Below are 25291 nucleotides of genomic sequence, written 5' to 3' on the forward strand. Positions count from 1 at the left end.
ACAGATGTTAGTATGTGGTTATAACCAGGATGCTTATAGAGATGTCTTAAAAATGAGGCATCTCTACAACAGATTTGGTCGGGTTCGTGTCCAAATGCACTACTGTATGTGTTTTCTAATCCTACACAATTTTGAGATGTTCCTCTTAAATCAAGTGCTAAGGGCAAGAGAAGAAACACGTTCGACACTGTATTACTTAGTGTTACAAAGAGTTAAGATGATGTTGGGGAAAACAGCATTTCGTTGTGGACCAATATTTTTGTAAATGTTTGAAAAAGCTTTTTTTGTTTTTTGTAATTCCACTTTAAGGCTGTTTAAAATACTTTACACGTCACTAGTTTGCTAAATGAGTTATACATACTGTCGCGCAATCTATTGAATTAATTGATTTTTGGTGCCGGGATATGTAACACTGACTCAAGCCAGCTACTGTAACTATTTATTCGATGTTTAGTCAAAAGTGTTCACCACTAATGATAACCTTAAATTAATAAAGCCATCGCCAGCACACAATGTGTGAATGCGTATTGGGGGGGGGGGGGGTGGGGGGGGGCACAAATAACAGCTGAATATTACTTTACAGTTTATTAATTTAGCCGACGCTTTTTCCTAAGTGACCTACAAATTGTGTATCAAAGGAGGTTCAAGCGTCAAGCACAATGCATTGCGAAAATCGTATCGGCAGAGGGAAGCCAAACCCTGGTAGTAGGAAACGTCGAATACAATCGGCACCTTGATGCGCCGTGGTGTGGCCCGGGAAACCAAAACGAAAACAGCCATACGATACTGTTGCTTGTACTTGTACAGCCTCTAACGAACTGCAAGCAAAGCGTGGAAGCAGTGAGTCAGACGAATTCGACGCGTGCAGAAAAATGGGCTTCCTATCCCATGTAAATAATATAAGAAACTTTTTCGGACACGGAAAGTTTTTAAGTACGCACTAAACGAAGACTGGTCTCATAAGATGGTGTAATACGGTACGTGAGTTACGATGAGTTGATAATGTGAGATACAGCGTGTGCTATCTAGCTAGCAAGTAGTGGGTTTATCGAGTGCAATGGTCCTCGTTTTTTAGTCGAACAAGATGGCAGCATCGCAAGCAAACTGAGTTCAGATAAGCTGTGTATTTCAGTTACTGCTGCACAGTATGTAAAGGCGTGTATACCACAATGGGATGCTATATCGTTATAAACAGCTCTAAGATAATATTTAGTTAAAAGTATAGAATCTTGTACTGTACCGATGCCCTGTATTAAAGTAGCCAAATACTTAGGCTAAGTTAGTCTTTGTTGCTACAGTATCTGTCAAACAGTGTTGTCAATATAGGCTAAGCTGCTAAAAGTTACTACAATATACAGTTATCTATTTAACACAGTGTATGCACACCTTTGATCCACACTATTAATGTAGAAAAACTTAGTGCTAAGTTAGCTGGGCTAGCCAGATGGCTAGCTACATCTAGTGAGTCTAGCTAGGCTAGCCAAGTACTTTCCTATCAGAATATGAAGCAGGGTTTGGCTAGCACTAAGTTGCCTGCTAGCAGCAGTTATGTAATAATTAGCTAGCTTATCTACTAACTAGTTAACTTCGTACGCCACTAGCTAATTGTCATTAGCTGCATGCACCAGAATATTCTACTGCTAGCCATTTATAGATCTGGAAAATGGTTCAACCAGTTGTTGATGGTTATTTAGGGAGCTAACGCTAACGGTCAGTAGTTTTCGGCTACAGTTGTAGCTTAGCGACAGTACAGTACTCGCTTGTCTTTTATTTTTCCAGATAATTTTTGTGTTGCTTCCAAGCAACAAGGGCAGCAAAGAGCTGAATTTGCAGTTGCATGCATATTTTGTAGGAATATAATATACCTCACTTTTAATCACGGATATGGAATGAGTGGTTTAAATGTAGGCAGCTAGATTGACGATTGTCTCTCTTCAGCACAGTGTTAGAATAACAAAACTAGCTATGCCTTTGTGTATTTATAGTAATGTATTTTCACCCTATGTGTGACGTCATTGCGTTCATTGTGTTCGTCTTTTTACGTTGTGACTTGTAACGGCGACCAGACTGGTCTTAACTGGTGTAAAAAGCTGCTTGCCTCCAGCGCTCTGACAAAGTTGTCATGGTTAGCAAGCTGTGAAACTCAACACTGGGCTTGTCAGGCCAAAGGGCCAGGCAGGCTGGTAGAGGAAGAGAGAGCTAGTGTCACAGCTGGCCCTGCTTGTTGGCATTAAACGAATGACCTGACAAGTTCACAGACTGCTGAAGACATATGTTCCGTTTCTGATTGCATCAGAACTCAGAGAGAATGTCAAAGTTTTCTTTTTTTCTTCTTTCTTTTATACATGAAAACAGACCTGCTGCATGAGCTGGCATGTCAAAGGAGTTCCCTTGTGTGTAAGAGAACACAGCTTACTTCCTCAAAGTAACACTAGTCCTTATAAAACGGAACAACAACTAGGCTATGTGCCTTCTCTGCCGTGACACCTTGTCACAGATGATGAATTGCCGCATGAATTTGGCACAGTGGGTCTGGTTGAATAAAGCCATCTTATATAGCTGCTCTACTGTGTGTTTGTTTTGCTGGATCTATGGTTCGAGTGAGACTGAAACAGTCCTAGTTCAGTGCATTAGAGACAGCCCCATGATGGAATGGGACTCTCCCTTCAATAGGCTGAATCGTGTCAGTTCTCGTTACTGCTGCAGAGCTGTGTACTATGGAAAGGAATGAATTACGTGACAGTTTTAATGGGCGTAGCATTTAATAGTGATCACCTGTTATTTGTTGAATTTAATGAGTAATATCTATTTAATCTAGAGCAGGAGGGTCAAAATCTGACTAAGAATAAATTATGAGGTTTCGTGTGCTAAACATTTAAGCATTCAAGTTTTAATGCGTTTACTAACCTTCTGTATTTTCTTATCTCAATGCAGGTATGGCCTTATAAGTTATGGTCTACTCAACATATGTTAACGAAACCCAAACAAGTGCCTTTAGCAACGCTAACAAACCTGGCAACCAGCACCCCAGCAACAGCTGTGCAGCCCCCCCTTACCAGCAGACCTATGTAATTGGAGTCAACCTCGGCCTTGCACACCCCTCCACTGTCACCCCCACTTCCTTTGGAACACTCAGCGAGCAGGAAGCAGAAGTGTCACTGCTGTCTCGGGGTTCGGTCGCTCTGACAGGGCTGCGCCGCGAGCTACCAGGAGGGCCGTCGGAGAACCAGGCCAGAGGCCAGCCGTGGGAAGACCACAGCCCAGAAGAGAGGGGGCGGTGGGTGGACACCAGCAAGGCACAAGGTGTCCCAGGAGGTTCCTGTTGGCAGCGAGAGAAGTTTCGAGACGGAGGAAGGAGGGAGGAGGACGCGAAGGAGGACGGTGGAGATAAATACTTGTCCGACTGCTCCCTACTGCCATGTGGGCGGAAACGTGAGGCTGATTGCCCGGGAGGGAGAGCCATGCAGATAGTGGAGGACGTGTCCATGCTACCTGCTGCCATGTTGCAAACTACCGCTGGGAACACGAACGCTGTCGACGTGGAAGGAGGAGCTCCCAAGCAGGGCGGCACCGTGCCGGGGTCCGGGGTGTGCTCCAGGCCCGGGGCCGGGGACGGAGACTACCAGCTGGTGCAGCACGAGGTGCTGTGCTCCATCAAGAACAGTTACGAGGTGCTGGAGTTCCTGGGCCGCGGGACCTTCGGCCAGGTGGTGAAGTGCTGGAAGAGGGGCACGGGGGAGGTGGTGGCGGTGAAGATCCTGAAGAACCACCCGTCGTACGCGCGGCAGGGCCAGATCGAGGTGGGCATCCTGGCGCGGCTGAGCGGGGAGAACGCCGACGAGCACCACCTGGTGCGGGCTCTGGAGTGCTTCCAGCACCGCAGCCACACCTGCCTGGTGTTCGAGATGCTGGAGCAGAACCTGTACGACTTCCTGAAGCAGAACAAGTTCAGCCCGCTGCCCCTCAGGGTGATCCGGCCCATCCTGCAGCAGGTACCCCACCACATCCTCTGTGGCCGTTTACAGGCGCCGTTCCTGGGATAGGTGGAGGGGGGCTCGCGGCAGATGACTAAATCTCTGTTATGCCATTAAAAGAGGGATATCTCCTTCGGTTGCAAACTAATGCTGGGTATACAAACAGAAAGTAGAGAGGACCCCCCGCCCCCCTCTTTCTCTCTCTATTCCTCCTTCCCCCTACTTCCTGTTGAACATGACTAGAGGTTGAGCTGGGCTACAGTCCAGTTTATGAGTGTTTTGCCTGAGGGTTGAGTTGAAGCCAGTGTGTGTTCCCCAGGTGGCCACGGCGCTGAGGAAGCTGAAGAGCCTGGGCCTGATCCACGCCGACCTGAAGCCGGAGAACATCATGCTGGTGGACCCCTCCAGGCAGCCCTACAGGGTCAAGGTCATAGACTTTGGCTCGGCCAGCCATGTGTCCAAGGCAGTCTGCTCCACCTACCTGCAGTCACGATACTACAGGTGAGGAAGAAAACGACTTTAGAGTCGTTTTAGCTTTTGGACTGATGTCGTTGAGTTGTCTTAAGTCTTTGTGCTAAGCTAACGCACATACTCACGCGCACACACAAGGACCGGCTCTGAGTCAAGGGATTGAGTGTTGTTTTTTTTACGGTTTTTCACATTACGATAATACATTGTAACATCATTGCATTAGCTTAATGTGCAGTGCACATTCAGCACAGCCAAATGTGTAGCTTAGCTTAGAACAGTTCAGATAGAGTACACACATTACAGTAAAAGATTGCCTGTGAATTTCACAATGTGATTTGAGTCTAGAAATAGTTATGCCATTAAGGCATTGCATAATGCGAACAAAGCACTTTAACCGGCAGGTTCTCACTGCAAATGGTGGCATGTAAAGGTTTTTACTCTCCCTCTCACTTTCTCAATCTTTCCCTTCCTCTTTCTCCCCCTCAGCCCTCTGTCGCTCCCTCGTTCTCTCTCTCGTCCTCTCTCTCTCTCTCTCCCCCCCTCCCGCCTGCCCTTCCTCTATGTTAACCATCACCCAGTCCCACCCAAACAGGCCCGTGTTGCATAAGCGGTGTTTACACGAGCAAGAATGCCTTTAACGTCGAGCATGCTCCTTGAGACAAGGCAGATGGAAACTCCTCTGAAGGTGTGACGGGGGCCCAGTGAGTTTAGCCGTCTTAATTCCCCAGCAGCGCCGCTCGCTCATACGCCTCCTCTCCGACAAGTATGTGAAATATTGAACCAGCGTTGCATAACGCGCAACCCAGCCCTTATTCCTGCGTGCGGTTCCCTCCCAGCCTGTCAGCCTCCACACAGCGAACGCCCTCCCCCATGAAGTCCTTTGCACTGTGCAGGAACCATACACTCTGTTATTGGACGTGCTGTCTCTAGTCAACACCTTCAGACACAGGCCTGTTTGGTAGTCTACAGAAGACCCATGTTGTCCTCCAAATCGTTTTTCATGCTTCCTTTTTGATGTTTCCTATTGGTAGTTATTTTTATTTTTATTTTGGTCAGGCATCTTCCCCTCCCATAAACTCGATGCCGGCTCCATGGTCTAGATTCTGGGACTGACTAAATGTCCTTATTATGAAGTCTGTTTGAGATGACTTCCAAGCATGGTGCACATGCAGGGAACTCTGGACATGCTGTCTCTGCAGAGCACTCTCCCCGTAGCCATAACAAGCAGCAGAAACCCACAAGCTCATAGTCCACTGCCCTGTACACGGTGTGCCTCACGCAGGGCACACACCAGCACACTGCGTGAGCACACGCCCGCTCACCTGTCGGCCTGGCCGGTCACGTACTGCGGTCGAGCTATCAGCCGGGGAGATAAGTGTGTTCGTCTGCCCGTCCCGGAGCGCAGTGTGTCTCTGTGGCCGTGTGCTGACAAGGGTCTGTGTTATCAGCAGAGCGGGGGGGGGGGGGGCAGGGCCGACACAACGCTCGCTGTGTTTCGTACGCGGCGGAGCTGGACTGGAGTTGTAGACGCGGGGAGATTCCAGCTCGCCTTTCAGGGTGTGACCTCTCCGTTTTCTCGTGTGTTTACTGTCAGTGCTCTTCTCCTGTTCCGAATGTGAATCCCCCTAGGTAGGGTTCAGCTCACGAGTACATTTTAACCAAATGTACTCGTGTGAGTGTGTGTGTGTGTGTGTGTGAAGGCATGTGTGTGAGGGTGTGTGGTATACGTGAACCACAACCTGTAGCATACTCCACCCGGTTGAGTGTGTGTCTCTTCCTCTATGAAAGGCAGGGTCGGTAATGTTGACACCCTTTTTGTCATATTTGCTGACGTAAGCTTCCCATCCTGGTGGCAACTAATACATCTAAAGGTTTGACAGTCAGATGAAATGTATCCAATATCTGTGGGCGTTGCAGGACTGTCATAAACACGACCATTAATGAATAATGATTGGGTGGCATTCGGAACTAATGCAATGATTGGACGGGCTGCTTGTCTGTCTGTCTACCCACCTCCCAGCAGTAGTCAGGCAGTGTGATCTTTTGTTTTGGGGGTGGCTTTGAAGGGAGAGGGTGGGATATTTGGGTTAGAATCCTTTCAAACTAAAGCCAAAGTTGGCAAAATGTACAGATCCTGCTTAACTGTGCCACTAGGGTCAGTTTATGCTTTCGTAAATCCACACACACAACTCGTCTTTTAATGTTGTTTACATTGTCATCAACATTATTGTAAGAATGCTGTTATCTATCGACAATTGTGTGTGTGTGTTTCTTTGTCGCAGCCGAGTAGTAGCAATATTACCCTCAATATAAACGCAACAATATTTGTCCGTTTGGTTAACCAACACCCTGGCCAGACATGCTGGGATCTGTGTGGCTTGTTTGCAGACATGAATCTGTCTGGCCAGGTTTGAGCCGTTGAGTTGAGGGAGCAGCTAGCCTGTCATCACTCAGATGTGCCTGTAGCAGGAGTCACTGGGAGGAGGTTCTGTCAGTGAGCTGCAACGCCCTGAAGAAAAAATAACAAACGAAGCGGTGAGCTGTGTTAATAATTCAACCCGACAGACCAGGTGGGTGTGTTGATTGAGTTACCTGAAGAGAAGCTGAAGCCTACTGGCTGAGATTGGATTGTCCCCCCCCCCTTCCAAAGAAAAACTGGCCAAATAAGGTTCCACATGTCTGTAACACTAGCCTCTGCTAATGCAGTAAGGAAACGCACATTTCCACCTTTTTGATCCGTCGTGTGGATTGAGTTTGTTCGTCCGTCCAGGCGTCCCTGCTTCAGTGTCTTGTCGGGTTTTCCGTGGCACACTTTCCTTTGAAGACCGGGATGGGGACGGGGGGGGGGGACGGGGGGGGGGTCTGTGGGACCCATGGTGGAACTCCCCCATGCCATGTTATCATATACCTAACCTGGAACAGCGAGCAGGTCAGGGCCTGTCCCAGCCAGGGGCCCCGTCACACCAGACTCACCTGGTTGCTAGGTGAGCTGCAGGATATCTGCTACCTGTGCCGTGTGACCCGGCGCCATTCAAACTGTGATTCCCCAGCACACCTAGACGAGCCTACTTCTGCTGTGTATGGTAATGGCCATGAATTAGTCATGCTCATTACTCTTAATGCCTTGTGGGCCTTCATTACATCCGCTTAGATTACATAGAACTTTGTCGATCTCTGAGGGTAGGTTGCATAGTGACACTGGACACATTCAATAGCGAAAAGCAACGAGCACAATCCCTCCCCCACTCCTCTAATCCCAGGTTTAGACCCCCCCCCCCCCCCCCCCCGCCCCAGTCTGTTGTTGCTGTAATTTGAAATGTTGTGATGTGATAACTAGGTTTCATAGAAGTCTGACTGAAATGTTTTCCCACGGAGTTGGCTACAGAGCAGTTTTGCGTGTCATGGGTCAGGTGAGCCTCAGGCTGCTATCTCATTTCCCTTCCTGTGTTTCTGTGTCTTGGTTTTTGTTGTCACACACTTGCGTGTCTGTACCAAGACATGAAAACCGCTGTGTGCGTGCGCATTCTTGCATAAGCAGGCTCTTGTGTCTGCATGCTTGCACAGGGCGAAACACTTTGAGAGCTGTCATCTGCCAGTGTGGTGCTAGCAGCCGTCCAATGTAAGCTCTACATGGATGTACGATGTTGCGCGCACGCCTCCATCCCTCTGTTTTGCATGTCTCTCCTCAAGCCTCTTGGGCTTGCACTCCTCTCTACCTCCACTCCTGTCCTCTTCCTTCTCTCCCCTCCACATACACTCTTTTTCTCCACTCCCCTCTTTCTCTCCCTCCACTCCCCTCCTTCTCTCCCTCCACTCCCCTCCTTCTCTCCCTCCACTCCCCTCCTTCTCCCCCTCCACTCCCCTCCTTCTCTCCCTCCACTCCCCTCCTTCTCTCCCTCCACTCCCCTCCTTCTCTCCCTCCACTCCCCTCCTTCTCTCCCTCCACTCCCCTCCTTCTCTCCCTCCACTCCCCTCCTTCTCTCCCTCCACTCCCCTCCTTCTCTCCCTCCACTCCCCTCCACTCCCCTCGTTTCCAGAATCCCTGAGATTTGTTTTGGGAACCTGCAGGCCACTTAGCCGGGACAAGAACTCATGTTGTTCTCCCTCTTTCCTTTGTCTCTCCTCTCCCAGGGCTCCAGAGATCATCCTCGGTCTGCCGTTCTGCGAGGCCATCGACATGTGGTCGCTGGGCTGTGTGATCGCTGAGCTCTTCCTGGGATGGCCCCTCTACCCTGGGGCCCTGGAGTACGACCAGGTAGGCAGGACTCAGGGTGGGGGCGCCAGGACTCGGTAGTGGGGGCCGGGGGCTCCAGTGGTGGGGGGTGTAGCTGGACTCAGTGGTGGGGGGTCCTTATGTCATGATCCCTGGTGCTTAACTGTGTGTTGTTTGTTTACACTGTAAGTCTAAGATTGCTTACAGCTCTCCTTTCACCCCTGCCTCAGTTCGAAGCCCTGCTTATTGTTGCGCCTAATTCTCCATAAGCACCAGAGAAATACTAAACAGTCTAATCTAGACTTTGCTGGGACAGGAAATTGACCTGCTCATGTGTAATTGTTTCTCACAGGGCGAGGGACTTATTTGGGATTTGAGTTTCGAGTCCCATGTGATTACGAAGGACAGGATAGAGGACCATGGGAACCAGACGCAGCCCCCTGTCTCTTAACTCCCTCCCATGCCCTGCCCCCCAGCTCCCCCTGTCTCTGAGCCCCACTCCCCCACCACCCCCACCCCAGGTCCTTGTGTTGATCTATAAGTAGAAGACAGACTCAGATTTCTCCCTTCCTTAAACAACCATGAGGACAGTTGGAGCAGCCCCTGGTGCTTATGCCTACGGTGTCAGTTGACCCACCCAGTGCTGAAGAAGTAGGGAAGCCGTGCCAGTCAGAAGGGCTCACGGGGCAAGAGCCCGGAGCAGGGTTATGTAGCGGGGGGAAGCAACAGCACAACCTCCACAGGAGGTCGTCAGGTACTGTCGAGGCCCTGACAAAGTGAACTCGACCCAGGCCCGGTGTGACCTGTGTCGAGGTGTCGGCTCGGGGACCCAGCCTGTTCTGGGCGGTGTGGGAGTTTGGGTGAGCAGTCAGGACATTTAGTTTGGCTGGTGTGGCCTTTTGGCCCGAGACCAGGCGGTACACCGGGGTGTGCTTTACTGATGCAGAGCTGCACCATGGCAGGCCTGGGCCCAGTTCCACTCCGCACAGCAAAATGTATTTATAAACCAAAGCCTGATGCTAGACGCTGCCACGCTCTCAACGCATGTGCGCGCACACACAAACACACGCTTAACACATGATTACACACAGACACAAACGCGCACATATACGTGTAATAAAAAAAAAAAAAGCCTTGCAAGTGTACACACACACACTCTCTCTGCCCCCCCCCCCTCTCTCTCTCTCTCTCTCTCTGTCTCTCTCTGTGTGTCCTGTACAACTCTGCCTTCCTGAGCGTGCATCATCAGCATGTTCTCAGTCCAGTGCTCTCTGTGTGTTTTGTGCAGCGTTGTGGCAACGTGGTCGGCTCTCTCTAACACCCACATCATCATGTTATAAACAGAGCCGGGCGGACGACTGCTCCCCTGAGGCTGGGCTGGGCGAGGGAGGGAGGGAGGACTCGGATGTGGTTGTTACTTTAGCCCCTTCTCTGTGAACGGCTGTCTCAACCCGCTCACACAGAGACGCCCAGCGCAAGAAATGCAAAACGAAAAACAAACCTGCCGTTCTCTAGTCGGTGCTCAAGTTTGTTCCCGAGTCCTGGTCTGTGGTCCCTTCCTGCCTCACGGCACAGAGGAGGGTGGAACCCGTACCCGGTGCATGCCTGGTCCTGTGCGGTAGTTCTGGTTCAGGGCAGGGCAGGGTGCTCACTACTCGGAATAGTGCGCTCACTACTCGGAACAGTGTGTCGTGTTGGCTGAGGGAGGGTTGGCCGTGACGCGGCCCTTCCAAGCGACAAGCCTGAAGGGCTCAACTGTCAGCAGCAAATGCTAGCAAGGTAGCTTCTGTGTCAGAGATACCGATCAGCTGTTGGAGAGACTGGTTTTCTAATCACACGAGGGATATCAGTGAAGAAGCTAGATTACGTGTCGAAATGCCCACGCAGCTTAGCTGTTCTATCTGTTGACGATAAGCCCCAGTAAATATGGAGTTTACCATGCAAATGTGCGTGCTCTGTTTGTGATTATGGTGATAGATTCCGAGATTTGAGGCGATCAGGGCTGCAAGGCTGTCTCAGCTGACGGGGGTGCAGATGCCTGTGCTTGCTTTTCCCTCGTCCAAGGTTTCTGCGCTCGCGCGGCAGGCTGGAAGAGGTTGCCATGACGTCTTTAGAGCCCTGTGCATCTGTCTCGAGCACGTCAAGAGCTCTCTCGTGTCGTGTGCTCGGAAACAGCAACACAGACGTTTGCTGCTGCCAGGTGTTCTACTGGTCTTATGCTGCGACACCCTGGTCTTATACTGCGACACCCTGGTCTTATACTGCGACACCCTGTCCTTGTACTGCTACACCCTGTCCTTGTACTGCTACACCCTGTCCTTATACTGCGACACCCTGTCCTTGTACTGCTACACCCTGTCCTTGTACTGCTACACCCTGTCCTTGTACTGCTACACCCTTGTCTTATACTGCGACACCCTGGTCTAATACTGCGACAACCTGGTCTTGTGCTGCTATCGAATGGATCTGGGTTACACAACCCTGTTGCGAAAGAGTTACGGCGTCTTCCTTACAACCAATAACCTGTTATCTCCCTGTGTCATCTTCTCAAACATCTTGTCAGTAGACTTGACTACTCTCCAGGAACAGCGTGCTGGCCACGTTTTGAGATTTGGTTTGACGCCTCCCAAAAACGGATGACTCAGTTAATTGGCTGTAGGAATCGGGCTAGTAATCTGAAGGTTGCCAGTTCGATTCCCGGCCGTGCAAAATTACGTTGTGTCCTTGGGCAAGGCACTTCACCCTACTTGCCTCGGGGGGACTGTCCCTGTACCTACTGTAAGTCACTCTGGATAAGAGCGTCTACTTAATATAAATGACATGCCGTCGTGTAAATAAGATAAATAACATAAGGCCATTTAGTTTGTTTAATAAAAGAGCAAGCTATAGACCTGTTTTATAGGAAAGGTAACCTTAAATGAATTATTTTGTGATCGGGCGCTATATATATATATAATATATATATTTTATACCATCTAATATAATGGTAGGGAAAACACTTATGTCCAAAATAAATACGTTCTGTCTGTGTGTCAAACGGGTTTGGGTCGTGTTTGGACAGCAAAAACGGAATACCGGTCAGGTTCGGTTCGGGGGTTTGCACAGATGTATTTGCCCCGTGCCGTACTGGACTCAGCGCTGAGTCACGACCCAAACTGCTCTCTAACTGGAACCGCTCAGCATTCTGCAGGACCCCGATAACGTTGGCCGAAAACGTCGTGTTCGTCTCGGCCAGCCTGTAGGAGAGGAGTGCTTGTCGGAGGTACGTGGACGTACGAGTGATTTCCTCCTCACACGTTGTTACCTGCTCTGTCCTGTCCCCCCCCCCCCCCCCCCCCCAGATCCGCTACATCTCCCAGACTCAGGGTCTGCCGGGGGAGCACATGCTCAACGTGGGCACCAAGACCTCCCGCTTCTTCTGCAAGGAATCCGACTCACCCTACGCTGCCTGGAGGCTCAAGGTACACACACACACACACACACCTGCTATCTAACGACTTGCTTTATAAATACACCCACACACATACCTACAATCTAAAGACATGCTTTACAAATACACGTGCACATCTACAATCTAAAGACATAAATACGCACGCACATGCAGGCAACACGTCTACCTTCTAAAGTCCCGCCTCGTGAAAACCACCGTTCCTCTCCCCTCAGACCACAGAGGAGCACGAGACGGAGACCAGGCTGAAGTCCAAAGAGGCCAGGAAGTACATCTTCAGCTGTCTGGACGACATAGCCCACGTGAGTGGCATGAGACGACATCATTCCGCTAGCCAGCCTGGCCTGTTCCGCTAGCCAGCATGGCCTGTCCTGTTCCGCTAGCCAGCATGGCCTGTCCTGTTCCGCTAGCCAGCATGGCCTGTCCTGTTCCGCTAGCCAGCATGGCCTGTCCTGTTCCGCTAGCCAGCATGGCCTGTCCTGTTCCGCTAGCCAGCATGGCCTGTCCTGTTCCGCTAACCAGCATGGCCTGTCCTGTTCCATTAACCAGCATGGCCTGTCCTGTTCCGCTAGCCAGCATGGCCTGTCCTGTTCCGCTAGCCAGCATGGCCTGTCCTGTTCCGCTAGCCAGCATGGCCTGTCCTGTTCCGCTAGCCAGCATGGCCTGTCCTGTTCCGCTAGCCAGCATGGCCTGTCCTGTTCCGCTAGCCAGCATGGCCTGTCCTGTTCCGCTAGCCAGCATGGCCTGTCCTGTTCCGCTAGCCAGCATGGCCTGTCCTGTTCCGCTAGCCAGCATGGCCTGTCCTGTTCCGCTAGCCAGCATGGCCTGTCCTGTTCCGCTAGCCAGCATGGCCTGTCCTGTTCCGCTAGCCAGCATGGCCTGTCCTGTTCCGCCAGCCAGCATAGCCTGTCACGTATCTTCGGCCCACTTCACAGCTGCCTTGAATCTGTCTGTCCTGACCCTGTACTGACCGCGTCCCCCCCCCCCCCCCACCCCGTCTCCACAGGTGAACCTGCTGCTGAACATGGAGGGCTCTGACCTGCAGGCTGAGAAGGCCGACCGGAGGGAGTTTGTGAGCCTGCTGAGGACGATGCTGATGGTGGACGCCGAGCAGAGGATTTGCCCCTCTGACGCCCTCAGCCACCCCTTCACCACCATGCAGCACCTGCTGGACTTCCCCCACAGCAGCCAGTACGGAGCCCTGTCGCCACGCGCACACACACACACACACAGCAGCCAGTACAAAACCCTATCACCACACGCATGCACGCACAGCAGCCAGTACGGAGCCCTGTCGCCACGCGCGCACACCAGGGATGGAAATTAAATTTTTTGTCCACGGGCCACTGTGACGGGTGGATTTCAAAATCTACCGGCCACTCAATGTTTTTACCAGCCACTTTCTTGTTTTTAACCGACAATGTGTAACTGCATGTGAAAATTAATACTACAAGATCTACAATACTTAAGCAGTTTATTTAATCTCAGTCTCAATGAAACACTGACACTTTCACTTTTATACATACACAAACCACGAACTGATATACATTTCATTAAATGAGTAGGGCAGATTAAACAACAAACTAACATTCCTCCACCCATCCTCCCCACTCCCAGTACAGTTTACTCCTCATCAGATTCTGAAGTTTCAGAGTTGCTTTCCTGAGCGTTGTTTTTCCACGAACAGCACCGCGAAGCGGAGGGGTGTAGCTTCGCTCTGAAGGGGCTTATTTTCCCGATAATGACAACGGCGTTCTATACATTATCCCGCTTATTACACGGCTACTTGCCAAAAAAAAAAAAACTTAACACAGTGTGTCTTATTACAATTTATATGTTACCTTTCATAGTGTTGATCAGCAGAGAAATAGTTTGCCAAAGACGTTGAGCTTCATAGACGTTGAACATTCTTCAGGAGTACGCTGGAGTTGAAAAGTTACCGGACTACTTGCGAAGTGCTACGAAAGACGTGAATCCGAGGCAAAAAGGCCACTTCTCTTGACAGCGGTCAGTTATACATAGCAACGGTCTGTTATCGAAAAATTATTGACCGCAGAACGTTGGGAAGCCCCATTCAAGTGAATGGGGCATTCTATAGCATTAAGAACAGCCGTGTAATAATTTTATTTACCCGCCACGGTGGCCGGTAGGTGAAGCGAGTTTACCCGCCACAACACAAAATCACCTGCATTTGGCTGGTAGCGGGTGCTAATTTCCATCCCTGGCACGCACACACACAGCAGCCAGTACAAAACCCTATCACCACACACATGCACGCACAGCAGCCAGTACGGAGCCCTATCACCACATCCACACACATGTATCCCAACCAGTATGTAGTCCTGTTACCACACTCTGACACACACCCACACACAGCAACCAGTATGTTGTCTTCTCATTACCATACACACAGCTTCACACAGAAACCCATATTTGTGTGATGACTAAACATGCAAATCTCTACAAGTACATTAAACATTGACTGGTTCTCCCCCTCCCCTTTCTCCAGCGTTCAGTCGTGTTTCCACATCATGGACGCGTGTCAGGCCCGGCCCAACGCGTACGACACCCTGAACCGCAACAAGACCTCCTTCTCCCGGCCTCCCATCCCCTCCTCCACCTCCGGCTTGCCCCTGGCCTTCAACAGCATGGCCCCTGTCCACTCACAGGTCAGCCCCACGCCACCTGCTCGAACACTCTCTGGGGACTTAAAGAGGGGAAATATATCAAAGTCAAAAGAAATGGATATATTTAGACATTTTGTTTTTGTCTCTGGTTACATAACGTCCTGTCGCCGTAGGGATGTGACCAATATTGCCATCTACTGGACTTCAGTTCCCATCGCATTCCAGTTTTCTCTGTTGAAATGGCTGCATGTCTAGTGTACTTTTCTTAAGTGAATGTCCGGGTAATGGCTTCTTCCTCCTATCAAGGCCATGAGGCAGTCAGCTCCCTCGGTCATGCACTCTGGGATATCTCTGCAGACAGGAAGTGCCCAGTTTGGCTGCAACGACTCCTTCCAGCCCGCCCTCATTCTCTGCCCACCCACCCTGCAAGGTAGCCAGCACCCCAGTCACCAAAACGACCAAAGTACACCATGTTTTCCTTCATGGCTCAATTCCTACCACTGTCCTAATGAGGAATATTAGGCTGCCGCAAATGAACAATACACGTTTGTTATGCAAATGGATGTTGTGAGATACGTGATCATACAGGGTTACACCATGGTGCTTTGAAACGTATTACATAAAAATAAATCCCCCCCACCTTGTGTGTTGTAGGAAACCCCACCCAGCCAGGAGGCTATGCAGTCAGGATGGAGAACACCATTCCCCTGGTCACCCAGGCCCCCCCCATCCAGCCCTTACAGATGAGGCCGGGGGTCATTGCACAGGTGAGATGTCTGCGGGAGCTGGCTGGCTGGCTGGCAGGCTGGCTGGCAGGCTGGCTGGCAGGCTGGCTGGCAGGTGGAACTGCATCTCTGGAGGGAGACTCGAAAAGCTCGTTTTTAAGACGCCCGATTTGGTCTAAGCTGAGAGACTCCTGTTCTATGTGATTGGTGAAGCGGGGCAGGCTCTCGAAACAGACTTGATTTGTTTAAAGCAATCTTGACACTCTTACCTGAGTTGAATGCCCCCATAGCCAATGCACCTCCTGTAGAGAAGTGTGCGTCCATGAACCAGTTGCGAGCCATGTAAACAGTAGCAATAGCAGCCTTGCCACGTTCCATCTCATATCTAAGAAGCTGCAGTAACAGTAATGCCTGAGCAATGTTCACTTCACTGTATTTTCTGATGCACTGATGTTGTCTGTTGTCCACAGCAGCCGTGGTCCAGCAGGGGGCAGCAGATCCTGGTGCCGGCCTGGCAGCAGGTGGCCCCTCCCAGCTCCCTGGCCTCAGACGGCGGCCCGCAGAGAATCAGCGACTGGGGGTGAGTTGGAGCTGCCTGGTCTGGCCTGCTCTTCTTCTGGGGCTATGTGCTCTTCTTCTTTGGTTCCCTGGTAGAGGAGTTAACCTGGAACAACAGAAGAAGAACCACGGACCCTCATGACCATTTTTAGTCTTCCGTTTGAATAAACGCTTTATTAAACCTCTATTGTTAAACTTGCTTAAAGAGTACATTTAGAAGTTGTGAAATGGAAAACGGTACATTTTCTAAGCGGCATTTTCATTTGCATAACAAATTCCCATTCCGGTTTTCAAAACTGTTGGTCATTTCCCACCTGTTTGCAAAGCCTGTAGGGGAGAATTTCCTTAATCTATCAATAATGTTCCTGCCTTACAAGTTCACCCTCTCGAGTTCTGACAGGGAGATTGGGGACTAAATGCTTTTGCAACAGGCTGATATTTGCAATTCCGATGGGGTGCCAGGATATGAGTAGAGCGGTGGTTTGTGGCTGGCAGGCCTGCTGAACGCCTCCGTGTTGTTACAGGAGAGTCCGCACCCACAGCAGCCATTACAACACTGTCATGCAGCAGCAGCCGCTCCTGACCAATCAGATGACGGCCATGTCCGCCCCGCAGCCAATCAACATCGGCGTGGCTCACGTGGTGTGGCCCCAGCCCTCGTCCAACAAGAGGAACCGAGCCAGTCACAGCAGGTCAGGAGCCCTCCACCACCTGACCCAGCTTGACACTGCTTCAGGAAGTACAATCAGAAACCACGTTAAGTGGTCGAGAGAGAGCTTGGCCTGTACTATAGTCAGAAGTCCTCTCCAGATCTTGGTGTGAGCTGTTAAAGAGCTCTCTTTTGAAGGGAGAAGTAGCCTGACATTGAAAGACTGCTTCAGTTGGAGTGGAACGATGGAGAGGATTGTACGAGTTCTTCTCTTTGCTTCCCTCCCTGCAGGAGTGTGAACGCCGCCCACCATAACGACGTCCACATCTCCATGTGCCGGACACCCAAGACGGCCGACGGGCTCGGCCCACAGGCCGGAGGGGAGTTCCCTCACAGGGCGGGGCCCGCCGTGGAGCTGGCTGTGGAGGAGGAAGAGAAGCCGGTTGTCCCACGCGGCGAGGAGGAGGAGGATGTAAGCTGCTGTAAGACCAGCCTAGACTCTGACCACCAGCATCACCACCACCACCATCATCATCATCAGCAGCAGCAGCCACAACAGAACCACCACCACCACCAGCAGAGAGAGAGCGTTGTCATCGGTGTCATGCCCAGCCCCGCTCCCAGCGTGATCAGCATCAGCAGCGACACAGATGAGGAGGAGGAGTCAGACCACAGGTGAGGAGGAGGGGGCGGGAGTCAGACCACAGGTGAGGAGGAGGAGGGGGAGGAGTCAGAACAAAGGTGAGGAGGAGGGGGAGGAGTCAGACCGCAGGTGTGGAGGAGGAGGAGGGGGGAGGAGTCAGACCACAGGTGAGGAGGAGGAGGAGGGGGGAGGAGTCAGACCACAGGTGAGGAGGAGGTCAGAGGTCAGACCGCAGGTGAGGAGGAGGAGGAGGGGGGAGGAGTCAGACCACAGGTGAGGAGGAGGGGGGGGAGGGGTCAGACCACAGATGAGGAGGAGGAGGAGGGGGGAGGAGTCAGACCACAGGTGAGGAGGAGGAGGGGGGAGGAGTCAGACCACAGGTGAGGAGGAGGGGGGGGGAGGAGTCAGACCACAGATGAGGAGGTGGAGGGGGGGGGGGGGGGGAGTCAGACCACAGGTGAGGAGGAGAAGGGGGGGGGGGGGGGTCAGACCACAGGTGAGGAGGGGAGGACTCAGACCACAGGTGAGAAGGAGTAGGGGGGAGGAATCAGACCACAGTTGCTCGATCAGAGGAACAACAAGCATGTTTCAGGCTATGAGATAGCCTTGTTAGCATAGACGCTAACGTTTCAAGTTACAAGGAGCAACATTTATCCATCTGTGCTTGCTACATTTCTGTATTGACCTGTGTGTATACATCCCCCAGGTGCAAAGAGAGCCCTGACTGCGAGGCGTGTAAGGGTGGTCTGGACATAGAGAGGGTGTGTTCACTCAGCAGTCCTGACAGCACCCTCAGCTCCGGCTCGTCCGCCTCTGCCTCCCTGCAGTCCAGCCCCGAGCTCCGCAAGAGGCCCAACAGGTAGGACACATCCAGGGGGGGGCCTGACCTCTACGTCTGTAGCTGCGTCCTTGTCTGTGTCTGCCTGTCTGTGCCTGTCTTCAGCTCCCGCCTTGTCTGTCTCTCCCAGCATGTCAGAGGATGACGGGCATGAGAGCGGCTCTGACACTGTGGATGAGGGCTCGCCAGCCTCGGACTCGTCCCACAGCCCCTACCTCGACCCCCATTACCTGGGCAACCACAACCACCCGGCCATCGCACGCCTGGCCCCTTCCACCCAGCCTGGGAGACCCCGCGTGAGGACCATGGTGGTGCCACCCATGAGGGTGCAGAACTCCAGAACAGGTCAGCGTTTTTCTGAATCTGCGATGAAATGCCGCAACTCTTGTGTGTGCCATTAAAGAACAAATGAATGTGTCCCAAACCATGCTAAAGTACTTAGGTATTGCATGCAAGTACCGAGGTAGATCTGTATCGAGGTATGTCTGCGTCCAGTTCGATCCATTATTGATTTTTTGCTCTGTGGAATGCTACTACTGCAGTACTCTGAATTTGTCATTCAAGCAACGGGCTGATATTCACTAATACGAGAGACCCTTTCCCCTTTACAGCTGTGCCCATGGAAAGCATGCAGTTTGTAATTTGTTGTATGAGCCATAACATGTGACCTCCCCAGTATGCCATGATGATTCCTCTATGCCCAGACAGCTCTACCGTCTACAGTCTAGTCTGTCTAGACAGCTCTGCAGTCTAGTGTGTCTAGACAGCTCTGCTGTCTGCAGTCTAGTCTGTCATCTGTTTGCTCCACAGGTCATGTAGGTGTGGCCAGGGAGTTCCACTCCCCGTTTGGTCAAAGAGGCTATCACAGGTGATCACAGGTGATGCTGCGTTCACACGCTCTCCTCAGAACCCCAGGACACTCCTCAGAACATTCCGGAATCACACGTATTCCAAGGCTTGAATGCGGCTTGAAGCATTCAGAGCTTCTACGAGAGGAGATAAACCAGTAACACCTGAAGTTACCCCCTTATCAACCGATCACTCTTCCTGGTGTTCTGGGGTGACGTGAATGCAGCATGGAGAACCACACACCCTGGCCAGCTCGTCTCTCTGCTGGTGTCCAGTTAGCTGAGTGAACTCTTGTCTGCTTTGACCTCCTGTCTTCTCCCAGTACTGAAGGACATCTCTTTAAACCAATTCCTCCTGTTTTCTGTACCGTGTTGTGTTGTTGTGTGAATACACTGTGTCAGAAACTGACTGTCCAACTGCCATATTGGAGTCGCATGGGGATCTGTTTCCTAAAATGGCAGCCACAGCCTATTCTAAGAATTCTATTCTCAGTAACCCAAGTATTGCTCCTATTGTATAGATCAAATTTGCCCTGTGCAAAAAACAAAAATACACCCACCATATGTCCCCACTACTTCTGTCTTCAGAGGAGCATGCGTGGCTTCCAATGCTATATCCATATGCCATCCCCCCCCATGCCCAGCCTTGAATCCCCAGCCAAGTAGAGCATGTCTCTGGTGGGCCATGAGGACGGTCCATCTACACTCTAGACATCATCCCTGAATACAGAACCACACCTCTAGACTCGTCAAAGCATTAGACGTGCATAAACACCCCAACTCTTTACCTGTGTTACCTATATCTTGTTTTCCCAGCAAACCGGTTGGATTTGTCTCTGCTGTGTATTTGACCAGTCCTTTCATCCAGCATGAACTGCTCTCACCTATGACCTTTATTTTCAGCTTTTTTTTCCCCTCCCTGTGCATCATCCAAAGAGCGTGAGAGTGTGTGTGTGTGCGCGTGTGTATTCTGGATCTCCACAATGCTTTCAGCAAGGCATGCTCTGGTGTCCTTCTGACCCTTCCTCGTTCTAGTCCTGACCTACAGAATATCTTCTTCTTAGACGCTCCATATCTTCCACATCTGACACTCCTCTTCTCCCCCCCCCCCCCCCCCCCCCCCCCCCCCCCTCAGCCTCAGAATCCTTGTCCCAGTCCAGAGGGCGCTGCGCCCCCAGACAGAACCCCCCGCCTGGCCCCTTCCAGCCCCGCCAGCAGAAGATGGTTTTCCAGCAGCAGCCTCCGAGCCTCGGCCAGGTGAGTCCTGGAACACGCGAGGGTCACTTAGCCGTGCACTGATCGGAAGTGACACACTGTGCTGATAGAAAGCGCGGCAGAGAAGGCGGCTGGAAAGGGTCATTAGTTAAGCCAGTCTGGGTTCATCAGCCGTAGATGGTGTAAGACAAGCGTGTCAGAAAGTCTTATTAGCGAAGTCGGTCTGGGTTTATGTGTTCGGGGGTCTAAAAACGTGTCTCCTTCTCTCTAGGTGCAGCATTACGGCTCCTGTCACAAAGAGTGGAACGGCAACTTTGGCCCCCGCCGACCTCACGCCTACATCCCTCCCACTGCGCACGGCCACGCCTTCACCCTGCCCCACGCCAGCCCCACCCACACCTCGGGCCCGCCCCCCTCCCACACCCTGCTGTCCTACCCTCCCTCCGGCCCCGCCCTGGCCCACCTCCTGGCTTCTCCAGCCTGCGGCTCGCGGCCCCTCCTCCAGCACGCCTACGGGCTCTCCCACCCCGGTGGCATGGTGCACCAGGTCACCCTGGGCCTCACCGCCCCCCACCGGCTGCTCCCCTCACCCACCGTGTCCCACCACCACCACCACCATCACCCCCCGCAGGGCCAGTTCAAGACCCTGTTTCCCCCTCACTCCTACATGGCCTCGCCCGGATATACAGGCTTCCCCCTCAGCCCCACCAAGCTCACCCATCACCAGTACTCCTACATCTGAGGCCAGAGCTCAGGTCCTGGGCTGAGCTGGCTGGCCAGCGCTGAGGAGAAGGAGGAGGAGGAGGAGGATATGGACACATCTGCCATCTCCACCAAGTCAGGACATGACACAGCAAGTGTGGAACGTACAGGACTGTTTGACAAACATGTCTGTCCTGGCAGAGGAACCATCAATTCAATCAGAAGCTTTAAAACAAAACTATACATCGTCAAATAGGAATGAATGAACTGGGGAATGATGGGGGGGGGGGAGAACAAAATTGAGGAAGGAAAAAAAAGAATCACTTTAATGTGTTTTCCACATTTGCTATATTTTGTCATATTCGATCAAATGCCCCACCTATAAAGGGTTTGATTTTAAATGGGTGACGGGGGTGTTGTGGTCATCACTGTCTATATTGCCTTCTAGCACCTGTGCTAGCCAGTCACATCTCTACTTGTTACTCCATCCCACTCTCCATACCAGTCTCCACAGCTATCTGTGTGCAACGTTGTAACATGTCCCCCCACAGCGAACTGTATGTGCAACGCTGGAACCTGTCCCCCCACAGCTATCTCTGTGCAACATTATAACCTGCCCCCCCCCTTTACCAGCTATCTGTATGTGTAATGTTATAACCTGTCCCCCCCCCCCACAGTTATCTGTACATGCATCACACCTGTCCCCATACCTACTAGTGCCTTATATATGGGATTGTTGTTGATGACTTCAGAGGTATACAGTTCAGTATGGAACAGCTCTGTACTACAGCACTTGAACTTCAGACAAGATCTGATAATCCCCCCCCCCCCCTCCAAGCCCTGTCTCCTTCAGCCTGTTGTGTTTGAGAAGACATGGGTCTTCACTACAGTTTACTGTCACTGTTTGGGGATGGTGCGCTTCGGCAACATGATGATTGGGTGTTGACTCCCCCGCATGAGTTTTGTGTACATAAACGAGACATGAACGGCGTAATATTTGATAATCGATAGTTCTAGTCACTATGAGTACTTAATTACTAACAGTATTGACACTGTTGATTGAAACTGCAATACAATCTAGATCGGCCGTTGGTTTGCTGTGTTGATGTTCTACTGCTCCCCGTGTTTAGTTTGACTGGTGTCAGGTATGGTGTTCATACCTGAGCAGAATGCCTTTCTGATCTCCCATCTTCTCAGTGTTTGAATGATCATCTATTGACCTGCCTGCAGTACTATCACCATCGCTTATAGTCCACGTCAACTGCTCATTTCATACATTCCGTCAGGGAGGAAATGTTTATATTTTTCTGTGTTTTTGTTTTTATTTAGCCTGCTAGTGTTTGAGCAGTAGGAAAATGTCAAACAAAAATGCTTTGTTTTAGCACCAAAGACTGTAAATCATTTCCTAAGCAAGGTGGTAGCTAATCCTTATTTCTCTATTGACCTCAAGTATACTGTAGTTGTAGAGACAGAATATATTAAGAGAAATATATTTTAAAATGGTTGAGGTTTATTTTTTAGCTTTTTGGTGAGTTGTATCTGGAATGTATTATTATAGATGAGCTGCTATATACTGATTGCCACTTCTAATAGCTGTGAATTTAGGGGGTGAATCTAGTTTGTTTTGTGCTTTCTTAATTTTCTTTATTTCTAGCGTAATTATCTAATAAATAGAAGTGGGTATTATTTTAGTATTGAATGGCATTAGGATTATGTTAGTGCCTATTTGCTTTGATGTTTGAAGTGTGATTGTAACTACTGTATTGCAAGTTATTGACATATTGGTGTGTTTTTTTAATTTGTTTATCTTATTATTTTGTTTTGGTGTGTGCATTTAATTTAGCATCAGTATTTTATCTTGACTAAGTTGGGCTCATCCTTGCATACAGTACCCAATGTGTTGACCTATGTCGCTTTTAGTTATTTCAGTGACAGTTCTTTCTAGATGGTAAAAAAAAAAAGAAGCAGCATTTGCATAGTGATTGGCAGAATTGAAAATGTGACGCCATGCCGTTTCTAGAGCTGCACCTCTCCAGCTGGACCTGTCCGTTAGACTGGCTACAGAGATGCCTTCACCTGACATAACAAGCACTTGGCTGCACCCTCAGGAGCATGTTTCCTAAACACAGATCAGGGCTGGTCTTGGTTTACATCCCACCTGTCATCCCAGCAGCCAGGACTGGTATTCATCAGAAACCTTCCCACAGTATCCTAACCTAGTGCCTTTCAAGGTGACTGGTTCAGACTAGTTGCCGATCATCTATGTCCCCCCGTCCCCCCCGTCGAGGCGAAGGAGATTGCATGAGGTCTTAATGATGCCACATGACTTTTCTATAGACTCCTACACAGATACAAAGTCAGGGAATATTTGTACACTCCTTACTAAAGACACGTTCTGCTCCACACACACACACAACAACCACGTCTGTCTTTTGAGCAGTTTTACAACGGGATGTTTGAAACAAGACTCCCGAGAGACATTCTAAAAACCTGAAATATTCTAGAACTGCTTCCCTTTCCAGACTGTGGGGATGTGAACCCAGCTTTACACAAATGCAAATGCTTTATGTACACTGTGAATGTATTTGTTGAAGTTGAACTGTGTTGGGTTTGCAGAAGCGTCTTCGTGTCTTGTTGCTGTGATCGATGGCTAAGCCGATAATCCATTTCTGTATTTAGAACTATTAGTAAATGTATGCAGCTGTCGCTATAGCAACATCCGCTCGGGTGAGGTAACATTTGTTGGTGTCTTGCTTTAACCACCGAAGTACACAAAGATTAGGTCCAAAGTTACTCAATATTCATCGGTCTCCGTATGTAATCTGTATTGTATTATTTTATTGTATTATGATTTTACGATTTGCATTTGCTATGTTTAATTCAGGGTCTTTCATGAATCTTTCTAATATGCTCTTTTGAATTAATTATTAATCCTTACCACTTGGTTTGATTGCTTTTGGATCTGGTTTGCAGTAATTTCACCTGCTTAGTGAAAGTGATAGCTACCACACTCTTCAGGTATTGGATAATATATGTAGACTACACAAACATGTAGACTTGATTGCTAAAATTGACCTGTTACTGTTTTAATGTGTATTTTTTTGTGGCTTTATGATCATGATTTGTTTGCTTTTGATTTTATGCTACGCTAGTTTACCATGTAGCAACTGCACTGTGCAATATATATGATATGAGGACTGGGGTCAAATGTTTTGGATGTAATGTCTCTTACAGTGTGCGGCTGTATTTTGCTCTAGTAGTTCTCAGTGATTTCAATGTGACCAAGCCTTATGTACTTTGTCACAAAAGCGGGTTTTTCCTGGTGACTATATTGGTGAGTGTCAAATTGAGAATTGATGGTGTACTATTGTCAAGATTCACTTTGAATAAAAAAAAAAAAAGCCTTGCTTCATTCATCTTTGTTATTACTTGGTAAACACGGCTTACTCATGAACCTAGTCGCGGTCATCGGTCTCCTTTGATGTTCCTGGTCCCTTCCTGTCCATCATACGCCCCCAGCCTTGTGGCTAACGCTGCTTAAACTGACATTTGACAACTCTGACCCGAGTTGAACTTTGGATTTGTGTTTCAACACCCATCTCGACTTTTCTTAATGTATGACTATGATTAGCCTGTGTTCTGCACCTCTCTTTCACCAACTGTCTCTGGAGGAGGGGATCCCTCACTGAATTGCTCCTCTTAAGGTTTCTTCCATTTTGTCTCATTTAGTTTTCTTAGGAGTTTCTCCTTGTCTTCCTTGAGGGTTTAGGTTGGTTGAGGGGCAGATCTATGGGCATATGTGAAATTGGTTGTAAAAAGGGCTATACAAATAAAGTAGGCCTATCAGTTGACTGACCACCTTCAGTCAACTGATAGTTGTTTTTGGAAGGGTTCATGCGCCATTTATACCCACAAGGGGTCGCAAAGCACTGTAAGCTTTGCCAAATATTTTTTTGCAGTCAGGAAGCAACGCTTGCACGTCTCTGACGTGATGTTTTTTCATAATGAAATAACGGTCCAGTCAGTAAACGGGGGAGAAATCTTATTTATCACAGTACCTTTCTGCGGTGGAGCGCTGACCATCGGAATTAATTATCCCTCCACAGAAGAAAGACTCCGCTAAAGTAATATGACCTCAGACCTCAAATAATAAACGCGCTGCTACTCTAGAGGTGGAGATGCAGTGCGCTTTGACGGCGCGTTAGGGACCCAGTTCCACTGCTGCCTTCCTCTGCCAGCCTCCTTCGGGGGAGACGGGCTCATGGAGAAGAATCAGTCAGTCCGCAGTGAAGGATTGATCAAATGCCTTTTACAAAACAAGACCGTTAGATGAATCAAGGATTAACCTGACGACCAATGGCTCTGAAACATGCGCGCGAC

The 25291-nt window shown here is 50.0% G+C and overlaps 1 protein-coding gene across 1 annotated transcript; it reads left to right on the forward strand.

Moving 5' to 3' along the window:
• Positions 1-707: 707 nt before the first annotated feature.
• Positions 708-24325, forward strand: hipk3a (homeodomain interacting protein kinase 3a). Its single transcript, XM_067234055.1, has 17 exons — positions 708-977; positions 2935-3992; positions 4294-4475; positions 8577-8700; positions 12000-12119; positions 12322-12408; positions 13113-13297; positions 14616-14775; positions 15040-15163; positions 15388-15500; positions 15929-16038; positions 16541-16708; positions 16957-17340; positions 18015-18167; positions 18277-18491; positions 20130-20251; positions 20481-24325. The coding sequence occupies exons 2-17, from the start codon at positions 2952-2954 to the stop codon at positions 20949-20951; spliced, it is 3759 nt and encodes a 1252-aa protein (XP_067090156.1). The 5' UTR covers positions 708-977; positions 2935-2951; the 3' UTR covers positions 20952-24325.
• The last annotated feature ends 966 nt before the right edge of the window (positions 24326-25291 follow it).

The sequence above is a fragment of the Osmerus mordax genome, chromosome 4, assembly GCF_038355195.1.
Source record: "Osmerus mordax isolate fOsmMor3 chromosome 4, fOsmMor3.pri, whole genome shotgun sequence".
NCBI lineage: Eukaryota > Metazoa > Chordata > Actinopteri > Osmeriformes > Osmeridae > Osmerus > Osmerus mordax.